The sequence below is a fragment of the Lingula anatina genome, chromosome 5, assembly GCF_051362555.1.
Source record: "Lingula anatina isolate TDL-2025a chromosome 5, LinAna3.0, whole genome shotgun sequence".
Lineage (NCBI taxonomy): Eukaryota > Metazoa > Brachiopoda > Lingulata > Lingulida > Lingulidae > Lingula > Lingula anatina.
In genome coordinates this window covers 17,774,203-17,786,665 of record NC_141771.1, presented here as the reverse complement: position 1 = coordinate 17,786,665, position 12,463 = coordinate 17,774,203, and the positions used below count along the sequence as shown (strand labels likewise).

At 39.6% G+C, this 12,463-nt stretch overlaps 1 protein-coding gene across 2 annotated transcripts; it reads right to left on the bottom strand.

Annotated features, from left to right (window-relative positions):
- Window positions 1–87: 87 nt before the first annotated feature.
- Window positions 88–12,196, bottom strand: LOC106156503 (betaine--homocysteine S-methyltransferase 1). Of its 2 annotated transcripts, none has more exons than XM_087012385.1 (7): window positions 11,555–11,684; window positions 9,972–10,162; window positions 9,405–9,599; window positions 2,193–2,304; window positions 1,578–1,753; window positions 1,214–1,289; window positions 88–682 (listed from the first exon to the last, which is right to left on the bottom strand). In XM_087012385.1, the coding sequence occupies exons 3-7, from the start codon at window positions 9,519–9,521 to the stop codon at window positions 438–440; spliced, it is 726 nt and encodes a 241-aa protein (XP_086868511.1). In that variant the 5' UTR covers window positions 9,522–9,599; window positions 9,972–10,162; window positions 11,555–11,684; the 3' UTR covers window positions 88–437. The 2 variants fall into 2 exon arrangements, with proteins under 2 accessions (XP_086868511.1, XP_013387238.2); XM_013531784.3 differs by lacking the exon at window positions 11,555–11,684 and adding an exon at window positions 11,972–12,196 and having other exon boundaries at window positions 89–682.
- Between the last annotated feature and the right edge of the window lie 267 nt (window positions 12,197–12,463).

Here is a 12,463-nt window from a genome sequence, read left to right as displayed (position 1 = left end):
CTTTAATCCTATAGTCATCAACGCAGTCAATTATTATTGATTATTTATTAGTCTAAGCGCGTTTAATGGATTTTGAATGGTGATGTATGTAGATGAAGTACATAAATGAACTATACATCTATAGTAACCACTGGTAGGAATTGCTGTTGTTGAGATAAGCACATTTTGCTTTAGGAATTAAATCAAAAAGCCGAAATAAACGAAGCAATCGGCAATCAAGCTGCTTTATGAAACGCAATACTTCGACCGTTTTTTTTTTCACTTAAATCATTTTGTGAAACAGTCCCTTGAGCTACATCAATTGTTTATTCATTTTTTAAAATACAATGCTACGCATTGTTCAAATTATGAAGATAAATCATATAAAGCAAATTATTATATCAACTTATTTTCCAAAAACTTGGACCCATCTGTAAACGGTTTAAACAACCGGTTCCTTAAGACTTCAGTGGCTCAAAGACTGGGTTATTCTGCAGGATTGTCTTGGCACTGGAGGAGTAGCGACTAGCAGGGGGCCGCCTTCCGTACGTTTCCGCCACTATTCGGAAATAGTGGGGGGCGTTACCACAGCATAGGCCTATGTACTGTATACCGATCTCCCTGGCCTGGGCGGCGTATTCCCCTATCTGAGTACGGCTACACAGCCAGGCTGGCAGGTCGTAGTAAGGATTGCTGTCGTTATCTGAAAAAAGGAAATCGATAGAATTATCTAGTTTTAAACTTGTCAGGATTAAAAAGTACATGCATAGATTAGATTGACTCTGTAAATTCTCCCTATATTGGTATCTGTATCCCACTTTATTTTATTTTATTTTACGTGTCCGAGTACCCTTTAAAATTCATTTGAGAAGAACTTATTGGTAACAACTATAGGCCTATTCCATTAAAACAAATCGTCAAAATAAAATATGCCTAAAATAATCTACTTTCATACCGCTAGTTATAATTGGTACTAATTGGTAGGCACAAACCCCGAAGTTAGAAGGAGCACAAATCGCTTCACGTCAAAATTAAAATTGATCTAAGAACAAACAAATATGGGTTATTGGAGTCATCAGCCAACCAGAGCGATTATCATATAGTGTTGGAGCTGAAGGAGCTACTGATACGGAGTTCTAAGGGTTTTGTCGCATGGGTATGTGTAAAATAAAACATGGATCAGTTTTGTTCAATATACACCACTACTTCTATAAGTGAACCCGTATTGCCTCACCTGGGTTATAGAAAGCTTGCATCACCGGTTTATCTGGGGTGGTTCTGTAACAAACCGGCAAACAACCAACTGCACCCTGAAATTTTAATTTGTATGCAGAAAATACAAAAATGGACGAATGTATGCGTTAAACATGAGCTGAGATCTCTGAAATACTACAGTTAGGGAAGAAGAGATGCATTGTGTCTATATGATTAAACTAACTTTTGACCATCTGAAACTTCATAACATCGTTAACGTCAGGAAATTAGGCAACGAGCCAACAGCAAATGTTCTAATTCTGGACCCTAATATTTAAAGGAGAGAAGAGCATATAAACATTAAAAAGTTTTTGAGATGATGGAATATAAATCAAAACACCTACTTTACAAGCCTTTTTAATTTTTCTCATCATAGGAATGGTGGTGGCTGGGCCACGGCCACAGTTTAACCCCACTACGGCTGCTCCAGCGTCCTGCAGTCTCCTCATGGCTTCCGGGATTGGCACGCCCTCTACACTTTTGTCTTTGTAAGCAACCATCGTTATAACAGCTGGGACTCCTGAAATAATAAAAATAAAAGTGGAAAATGTATGGGCATTGAATGTTCCTTTTTTATGTAAAAATAGGGACACTTATTTGAATGGCCAAACCCGCCGATGATACAAGTTTTTATTTTTATTATTATTATTTTTTTTTTTTTTTACAAACAGGCTCCAAGAGGTTTTCTTTTTATGAGCTTGAGTTGATAAAGCATATACGTATATTGTAGGGTATACTTTCTTAAACTGTACTTTCTTAAAATTTGCGGCCAATCAAATATTATACACGAACGTGTAAGTAGATGAACACCCTATTCGTCGTTCCAGAGGTGGAAAAATTAAATTGTAATTTTTGTCAAAAAACTCCAAAGGTTCCTCGGTCCTCGGAGTTTTTTTTTTCTTTTGCCATTATTGTTCAGAGTAATTAGGCCTACCCGCTGGGAAAAAAATCGACTTTACCTTGGCCAAACTCTTTAATTGCCTCCAGAGCCAACATGGCTTCTCCAAAATGGCGGTATGTTTCCCCCACAATATAATCGGCTCCCTCTTCCACGGCCCATACCACTTGTTCCTTAAAAGATACAAAAATGTTTTGCTTACACTTCAATAACATGTACTAGAGCAATTTTTGAAGGCGAGTCGACTATCACAGATATCACAGACTGTAACATTTTATTTGTCTTAAGCGACCACCTCTTATTTTACAATGTTGTAAGCGACTTAAAATAATACACGTGTGTTCCAGCATGGCGGCTTACAGAGTTAGCACGTTTATGTTACATGGTGTCAGAAGTTGAACTTTTCAAGCTATTAGTGAGTCCTTACACATGCCACATAACATTTTTAATTGTGCGAGACACTAATTAAAATGGCATATGCATTCGAGCAACCCAGTTTCGATTGGGAGTCTAAAAATTTGTACTTGGAATTTACTCGATTCCGACAGCATGCTGAGCTCGTTTTCAAGGGTCCACTATCACAAACAGATGATAAGATAAGGGCAGGATGGTTAGGCATGTGGATTGGAAAACAAGGGAGAGAAATTTACAAAACATGCACTTGGGAAGAAGATGAAGAGGATAAACCAGAAGCAATATTCGGCAAGCTTGAAAATTATGTAAGACCCAGAAAAAACAAACGTGCACAAAGATTTAATCTCCAGAAAAGGAAGCAGGAGGAAGGTGAGACATTTGACAATTTTGTAAAAGACATCAGATTGATTCTTATGGATTGTGAGTACCAAGACGCTGAAGACATTTTAATTGACTGTATAATACGTGGGGTGTACTATCCTCGAGTTCAAGAGAAACTGTTAGAAAAAGGGGAAAGACTTACTCTAGCTCAAGCATTAGAAATAGGCAGACAGTATGAGTCATCCCAGCAACAAATGAAGATTCTAAGACCAGAAGTTGAAGTTTCCGCCATTAATCACAAGTCACATAAGAGTAAGGAAAGCCATGCTAGTAGAAATCCCTCACAAGCCTCTAAGAGACAGGAACACGTACCTTGGAAGCAAAAGAACAAGAAATGTGGTCAGTGTGGTTTAGATATTGCAACAGCCCATAGAAACAATACTTGCCCGGCAAAAGGAACCAAATGCAGATATTGCAAGAAACCAGACCATTGGTATTCAGTATGCAGAAAACGAAAAGCCAAGGCAGTACACACTTTACAGGAAAGTGATAATGATGTTTACTATGATGATTCAGTGAGTGAAGATGGCAACAATGATCCACTGTACATTCATACAACTGAAGTTGATGATGAAAATGTTGACTCTGTCAGTGCAGCTGAAGATAAATGGATAGTGACACTAGATGTCCAAGACAAGCCACTTAAATTTCGTATAGATACTGGAGCAAAATGTAACATTCTAGTGAAAGCTGATTATGAAAAACTTAGTCTTCACAAGAACTTGAACCAAACAACTAAATTTCTTCGCTCCTACTCTAATCACAAGATCCGCCCAATCGGAAAAGCACAGCTTTCAGTGGCATACAATACTACTCAGTTGCCAGTTGACTTTGAAATAGTAGACATAGACCAGGAAAATGTCATTAACGGTGAAGTTTCAGAGAAACTTGGGCACCTCCATAGAGTCAGAGTAAACAAGGTAAACAGTGTAGATGATTTCACTGAACTTGCCAAGAACACAGGTACGCTACCAGGTAAGCATACCATAAAGATAGACCCAACAGCAAAGGGAGTTATACATCCAGCCAGACGACAGCCAGCATCACTGAAGCCACGCATCGTAGAGAAATTACAGGAAATGGAATCAGATGGCTTCATTACCCGAGTCCATGAGCCAACTGAATGGGTCAGTTCAATGGTTGTTTCATTAAGAAATGATAAAGTGAGAATCTGTATAGACCCATGTGATTTGAACAATGCAATCAAAAGGGAGCATCATCCACTGAAAACTATTGAAGAAGTTGTAGCTAGTATTCCAAAAGCCACAGTGTTTTCTGTGTTAGACGCCACACAGGGATTTTTGCAGATACAGCTTGATGAGCAGTCATCCTTTTTGACTACTTTCAAAACTCCAATTGGCAGGTACAGATGGCTTCGCCTACCCTTTGGTATTAAATCAGCGCCAGAAATCTTTCAGAGAATCATGGATGAAATGCTTGAAGGCATAGAAGGTGCCACAGCTATAATGGATGACATATTGATAGCAGGCACAGATCGTGAGCATCATGATTCGATTTTCAAGAAGGTTATTCAGAGAGCTACTGAATACAACCTAAAGCTCAATTTTGATAAGTGTCAGGTGCGTCAGCCCAGAGTTCAGTATGTGGGACATATCTTCACAGCAGAGGGCCTGAGCCCAGATCCAGAAAAAGTGCGCGCAATAACTGAGATGACACCACCCACAGATAAAGATGGAGTACGAAGAATACTTGGTCTTGTACAGTATCTAGCCAAGTTCATACCAAACCTGAGTCAGGTGGATGCCCCACTGAGAGCATTATTGAAGAATGATGTGTCATTCAAGTGGGAACATGAGCAACGAGCAAGTTTTGAGGAACTCAAACACTTGTGTAGCACACCGCCTGTATTAGCTTATTATGATGTGAACAAGCCCGTAGAGATTCAGTGTGATGCATCAAGAAGTGGACTAGGGGCAGTGCTAATACAAGATGGCCGACCTATAGCATACACGTCACGTTCTCTTACTGATGTTGAAATGCGTTATGCTCAAATAGAGAAGGAAATGCTCGCCATTGTCCATGGAGCTATAAAATTCCACTGCTACATCTTCGGTAAGGAAACAACAGTGTACACAGACCACAAGCCATTAGAGAGCATTTATAAGAAGCCATTACTGTCAGCTCCAATGAGATTGCAGAAGATGTTGCTACGTCTACAGTGGTACAATCTCAATGTTGTATACAGGAAAGGCAAAGATATGGTGGTAGCAGATACATTGTCGAGAGCATACTTACCAGACACCAGTTCTGACGTGACAGGACTAGATGATTTATGTTTAATTGATATGATCTCTGTGAGCAGCGAGAGATACTCTGATATTAGAACAAGAACGCAAAGAGAGCTACAGCCTCTATACAACACAATTGTTCAAGGATGGCCAGATACGCGTAGAGAGACACCTTATGAAATTAGAAATTTCTGGGACTCCAGAGACCAATTGTCTGTGTTTGATGGTGTAATCTACAAAGGCCTCAGAATAGTTATTCCACCGTCATTACAAAAGTACATGCTTAGCTTGATACACGAGTCACATCTTGGAGTTGTGAAATGCAAACAGCGTGCAAGGGAAGTCATGTTTTGGCCTGGAATGAATATGGAAATTGAAAACATGGTGAGAGACTGCATAAAATGTTCTGAGTATCAAAACAGGTTACCCGCAGAACCGTTGAAACCGACCGTCCCTCCAGATCTACCCTATACTGAAGTTGGTTGTGACATATTTGACTTTGGAGCAAAGAAGTACCTACTTCTCATTGATTACTATTCAAAGTACATTGATGTTGTAGAACTGAATGCCGCAACTACAACTGCTACAATCAATGCTATGAAATATGTGTTTAGTTGTCATGGCATACCTCTTAAAATCAGATCAGACAATGGACCACAGTTTAGTTCATGTGAATTCAAACAATTTTGCAAAGTGTATGATATTGAACATATGACCTCCAGTCCTCAGTAACCAGGTTCAAATGGGGAAGCTGAGAGAGCTATTCAAATTGTGAAGAAAATGTGGAAAAAATGTGATGACAAGTATCTTGCTCTACTCTACTACAGAACTACACCTTTGGAAGGCATAAACTTGTCCCCTTCGCAGTTGTTAATGGGACGCAGACCTAGAAACACACTGCCTGCAGCTCGAAATCTGTTAAAACCACAGGCATATAACCAACGAGAGGTGAAACGTCATTTTAGCCAGGAGAAACTAAAGCAGAAATATTATTATGATCAAAGGAAAGGTGCTAAAGAACTGAAAGCTTTCAACCCTGCAGAACATGCGAGAATGCAGCCTCATCCAGGTTCAAAAACATGGGCACCAGCCATTGTTGTTAAACGTCATACACATCCAAGATCATACATAGTGGAAGGAAATGACCGTGTATACAGACGTAATCGTCAGCACTTAAGATCATCAACAGAAAAAGCACATCACTATAACCCTAATTTTGTTGACTTGGAGCCATGTGATGAGCCATTACATTCACCTATCAAGGATCAGCATATAGTACCTGAGGAGACAGTAACACCAACCCGAGATATTGTCAAGGATCAGTGTAAAACACCAACAAAAACAGTGACACCAGCAATTAAGGCCGGTGATAGGGTTAAATACGCTTAAAATCATGTTTTTGAGTTTTTTGTGTGTTTATATTAATCAAAAAAAGTATCTAACGTTGGATGTAATATTTTTTATGAATTTGCATCGCAAAATGAGTCTTTTGATGAGTTTTTCAACCGGCACGCGCCCCAGTCAGGCTGACAACTAAGCCACGCCTCTGTTACTAAGGGCCGTTGCCATGAGGGGGTCGGAGCACATTTAATGAGTTATAAGCCGATTACGTGTGCCGTAATAGGTCATAAGTCTCACATCAGCTTAGCAGCGAAGAAGTCTAGCTAGTACACTATGGGGAAGAGAAAAGTTCGTGTAAAAAGTCCATTTCCTGAGGAAAGAAAGAAAATTTTGAAAGAGAGTAGGGCCTATGCGTGGCGGCTGGGGAAAACCGGTCCTATTTGTTCATACGGATGACTGATTTCTGAATACCTAATAAATGGACAAAAGAGTTAATCGAATCATCTAAATTAATTGACAAATGAAAGAAAAATCGATAAATAAAAAAAAACGCTAAAAAGGATACTTTTAGCCTAGCTAATTTTTGCAATATATATCGGCGAGCGTATCTGCGACACGTTACGAAACCGAAAATGATTGTTGGTCGCCGTTTGCAAAAGGTAAATCTAATGTTGCCAAAATAAAATTTTATTCTCCAAAATATAATATCATGGAGCTTGAGAGACACGCGAAAAATTGTGATGTGAATGGACAAACGAGAGAAACCCAAGCAAGGGTTGACAGCATGATTAAAACAATAAAAATAAAAACGCATGTTAGCGGCTTTGCATTTTGCGATGTTTGGAGAAAAACAATTTCAAAATCACTGATCAAGCGGGAAGAAAGAGTTCAAAATGTATCCAAAAATGAAAATCACAAAAAGACCCCGAGAATAGTCAAGACTAGCAGGTAAAAAGCAAATAGGGTCTAAGTGTCATGTGTGTAAAAATAAAATATTTATTCAAAAGCCTTCTCTCAGCCACTTTTATCGCTGATTCTTGTGCAGCTGAGCGTCTCCCCTTTATCTTAGCTGGCATTTTGAGAGATACCACTATGAAGTAATCACTGGACTTTTTCCGTTGATCTGACGATTACCAAGTGTCGTGCAAAATAATCCTGCAGCGTTACCCGTCAAAAAACTCGTATTAACACAAGTGACGGACACTTGCTCTCGACACAGTTTTATGTGATCACTTTGCCGATAACAAAGAAGGAATCACTCAGGTAAAATTACTCGATTGCCGAGAAAGAGCCATTGAAACGTTCAAATGTAACTTCACACCTCTTAATTGCGGTTAAACGTAATCGCCTTTGTTAGCGCTTCCTTCTCCATATCCTTGACACCCTACGGGGCATCACTAGGCTAGGGCCCTCTCCAGAGCTGTCAATCAAAATGGCGGCACGCTTACATGCCTAACGAGTGGTCGGAAAATGTAACAAAAGCACGATTTTCTGCCCCTTCAAAGCACCCAAACAAAATATTTTTAGATGACAATAAACAATGGTTCCATCTGATCGTATAACCGATAACAGGTAAATTTGCCAGCTAAGCATTTGACTAATAAGCCCTGTTAACCAACCTGTGAACGTTTTTGGCTGTTTTAACAGCTTTCTATATTGACGAGATAAGTGAATCGCTGCCAAGTATATCTCACTATTATTTGTTTGAAAGTTATCGCCTTTTGAAGTGAATAACCCATTGAAATATGGGCTGATTTAACGTAAAAGATGATAAAATCAAAAGTAAATAGTTTAAGACAATTCCCTGGTACCGCGCTGTAGTGCTTTCACCCAGCTTTATGAGGCCTTTTGAATCACTTGAATAGCTGTCTTGGTTATAGAGAAAATCCCAATACCGAAAACAGCATTTTTCCCCTCAAATTGGCGCCAGAGCGTCATCCGTTGGACACTGTACTTAATCCCCGTCTTTAATTGGCCTTTTGGGAAGTTTGTTTTAATTTTTTATAAAAACTTATAAGCCCAGGGCTTTGTTTCTATGACTTTGGTCCTTTTACTATCAGTCACCTTAATACCCCAAGGATTGTAACAAGATCTGGTCGTGTGGTGAAACCGCCAGACAGATTAAATTTATAACTTGTGTTTTGTGAGCGATTCAGTATTAATTTAATACTACATGTGGATTTTCATGTGGACTTGCTTTAAAGCAGTTTTAGGTTATAATGCAAAGACTCAGCCAAAGACTTTTCTTTAATTTTCTTTTCTTTCATTTAAATGGACTGTTAAAGACATTCTCTGTGGAGCATGAAATAATTTTAAGTTAAAGTAAAAATAAAAATTATTTACAAAAGGACTAGACGATCAGAGACTCTGAATGCTCTTCTCACATTGAACATTGAAAGACTTTAAGTTAAAGTGAACACTCACAAAGAACTGTGAACACCAAAAACTGAATTTATTTTAATTTACATGCTTTTATTTACTTTATTAATCTTAGTTGATTATAAAGAGGGAGATGTAACATTTTATTTGTCTTAAGCGACCACCTCTTATTTTACAATGTTGTAAGCGACTTAAAATAATACACGTGTGTTCCAGCATGGCGGCTTACAGAGTTAGCACGTTTATGTTACACAGACTACTTCGTGTTTGGATGGTACTTTCACTGTACGCGTGTTTCAGTGTACGCATCCCATTTTATCTTCTTGGTCTTCAAAAGATACATGAACTTCGTTTAGCATGACAAATTGAATACAAATAATTTTTTGTTTTCAGTAAAAGTAATAAGTGTGATTCGCGTGTCTTCATTATAAACATTGGGTTTCTACCGTTTTTATTGTACGCTTTTTCACAAGCATGCACTAGTATAAAATGTTTAGTTGTTATCTTACCTTAAACATTTCTTTCACGTATGCATTCACTTCTGGATTATCTGGATCATAGATGGTGGAATTGGAAATGTTTCCCGCCATTAAGGTTCCCGACTCGTCTGCTACCTCTCTTGCCATTTTAAGCGCAGTACGATTGAGTTTCTCCAAGTCTTCCTCTCTACCGATTCTTTTCAGTTTTTCTCGATAACCAAAGTACTGTTTAATAAAAAGAGATTTAAGCCACATTTGTAAAACAAAACTGTTGGCAGATAAACAAAATATAATATCGTACCAAACAATTTTTTAAATAAAGAATTTTGTTAGACTGCAACACTGAGATGGAAGTGACATTTACCGGCAATAACCAATCATTATATCTATTTGTAACCATACTAAGCGTGTCTGCATTCGTTCGCGCGTGTGATCTTGTATAACACGAGATGTCTAGTAAATTCCCATTCAGTTTTTTTAAATGTTTAATCATTTTTATCTTTAGTATTTGGAAAATTAGGTTGACCTTTCATATTGTTTCATAGTTATTTACATTAAAATGTTGGAGCTAAAAAATACTTTAACAAAATAACGTACCGTGAAGGCCAGAACAACGTCACTTCCGGCATGTACAAACTCTTTCTGAATTTGGCGAACAACATCTGGGTTTTCCAGAACCACTTCCGGTACGAATTCCCCGGCCTCCAAATAGCCGCGCCTCTCTAGTTCAAACAAATATCCCTCAGCGACCAAGATATTTTCCCCAGCTTGAAGGCGTTCAACAAGACCTGCACGCGCAGAAAAAAAGAGCATTTTATTCTCTCTCTCTCTCTCTCTCTCTCTCTCTCTCTCTCACACACACACGTGCACACACACACACACACACACACACACACACACACACACACACGAAAACATATATAAATCAAGTAAAGTAAAAATAAACTACGAAGAGATTAATTAAGATATAGTAAAGGGCAACTCCACTGTATTTCCCCCCTTTAAAACAGTTTTTGCCGCTACTATTATCATATTAGGATAAGCGTTAGAATTTTATTAATAAAATTAAATACATGTGTGGAGAGATAGGTAATACGGGGAATGAGCAATGTGGAATTATACCTAATACGCCAATCTTTGTTTTAAAAAAATCTGGAGATGTTTCCGATTGGTACGAAATATATGGATGTCGGAAGCAATCGGCTGAGATTAAAGGGGGCTGGCTGAGTGCACTGTGTAGCTGGGCTGCTTCTTCTGTTCAAAATTATCAAAAATGAGACGCGGTGCTTGTATATTCTTGTCAACTCTTATCCCAAAATATGGGGCAAGTGACACGGCAGTGATCTTAGCAAGACAAAGTAAACAGTTTGGTTTCTTTGTAGCTCTCCCGTAACTGGGATATGAGCCCTGATTAAAAACCTCAAGCGTGGAGCTGCATTTCTTTACAATGTAGGCTGGATAGTATAAACGTGCTCCTTTATAGCGTGAGAGTATGAACGCGTTTCCTTGGTCTTCATCATCGAACAGTTTAGATGTGGGGAAGCGCTGTAGGAATTAGAATTCCCTGTGTGTGTGTGTGTGTGTGTGTGTGTGTGTGTGTGTGCGGGGGGGGGGGGAGATGTTATGTCGTATATAAGTTACGCATAGTTGATCGGGATCCGCTACGAGTCTTCCATTTCGTTGGCAGATGCCTTTTTTTAAGGGGGTAGCGTGGGGGGGGGGGGGTGATTCGGAGCTTAGGAAAGTGGGGGTTGGGGGCACGCACCAGTGTCCCCCCGGGACATTTGTTTGGTTTTAAATTCCCTGGGAGGGTATTCTGGGTTAACGTTGTTGTGAGGCATATAGTGAAGTTAAAGCACATGTCCCTGTGCCTATGCTATACCTTAGCTGTAAATGCAAGGACCTCCATTCTAATTACGCAAGGCTTGCCCACTGGAGAGATCTCACGTTCTTGAGCGATTTTTTAAAGATCTTCTACCATCAAACGTTTCATTTATGTAAATCATCGGGTGAATGTGCTCCATATGTTTGCTAAGCAAACAAAAGATACAACAAGGCCTATATTTTGCACTGATGTTTTTTTTATAGTGCTGCCCTTGTATTAGCGTGAATTATTAGAGCACGTTATGTATACTGCTATTGCAATATGTACGTAATTGTAGGTTTACCTGAGAACTTACCTGTGCTATAGACGATCCCCGCCTCATTAATTTTGTTGTCATTTGCCTTCCTTTAGTTTTCAAAGGATACGTTCTTTCCCGCATGTATTAGACTGCGATATGGAAGTACTGTAAAATATACCTAGTATTCCCCCCCCCCCCTTCCCCCACACACACAGCCCGCCTTGTGCACGTTCCAGTTTGACCCAATCTTGCGCTCCACTTTTTAACCCTCTTCTGTTACTGCAGGTTGGCTTGCAGCTACGCTCTCTCTCTCTCTCTCTCTCTCTCTGTCTCTGTCTCTCTCGCTCTCTCTCGCACACACGCACACACAAACACACACACACACACACGCACACAAGAGTTCCGCTGTTTAACTATGACTACCGTTACATCAAATAGTTCGGTCTGTATATAACTATATGATCAATTGCTCACCTCGTTTAGTCTTGCGCTCAGCCATTACGATGCGCGCAAGATATAACACCGCGTCTGTTGCAAAGAAACCGTCTGGGGCAGAAGATTAGTGAACTGGAGGTGACATGCAGTCGTGACCCGAGATTAGACGGGGAGAGGACGGGCACCTGTGCGTTGCATTGACTAGGTTAATTTGTTAAAGACAGCCAGGGTAACTCCTACCGACAAGGGACATCTCCAAGAAAGCCCCGTTGCACTTGTACAGAGCATAAACCAAACGTTGGTCCTTGCTTTAAGAACGCATTCAGAACAGCGGACTGACAGATCCGCGGATCAAATATGGCGACCCACTAAAAAACTTGTGGCTTAATCCTCTATTAGACATTGAATAGATTCCCCGTGCGGAATTAGGCCAGGGATTACGCAACAAGCATTCAGATGGGTCGGCCATATTTGATCCGCGAATCTGTTAGTTCGCTGTTCCTAATGCGCTCTTTTTTTAAGATAAATTGG

Excerpts from the sequence above, each read along its gene's own strand:
- LOC106156503 (XM_013531784.3), bottom strand. The coding sequence starts at position 11,996 with ATGGCTGAGCGCAAGACTAAACGAG. Across the intron at positions 2,305-9,404 it reads ACGTGAAAGAAATGTTTAAG|GAACAAGTGGTATGGGCCGT; the intron begins GTAAGATAACAA and ends GTATCTTTTAAG. Across the intron at positions 1,754-2,192 it reads AATTAAAGAGTTTGGCCAAG|GAGTCCCAGCTGTTATAACG; the intron begins GTAAAGTCGATT and ends TTATTATTTCAG.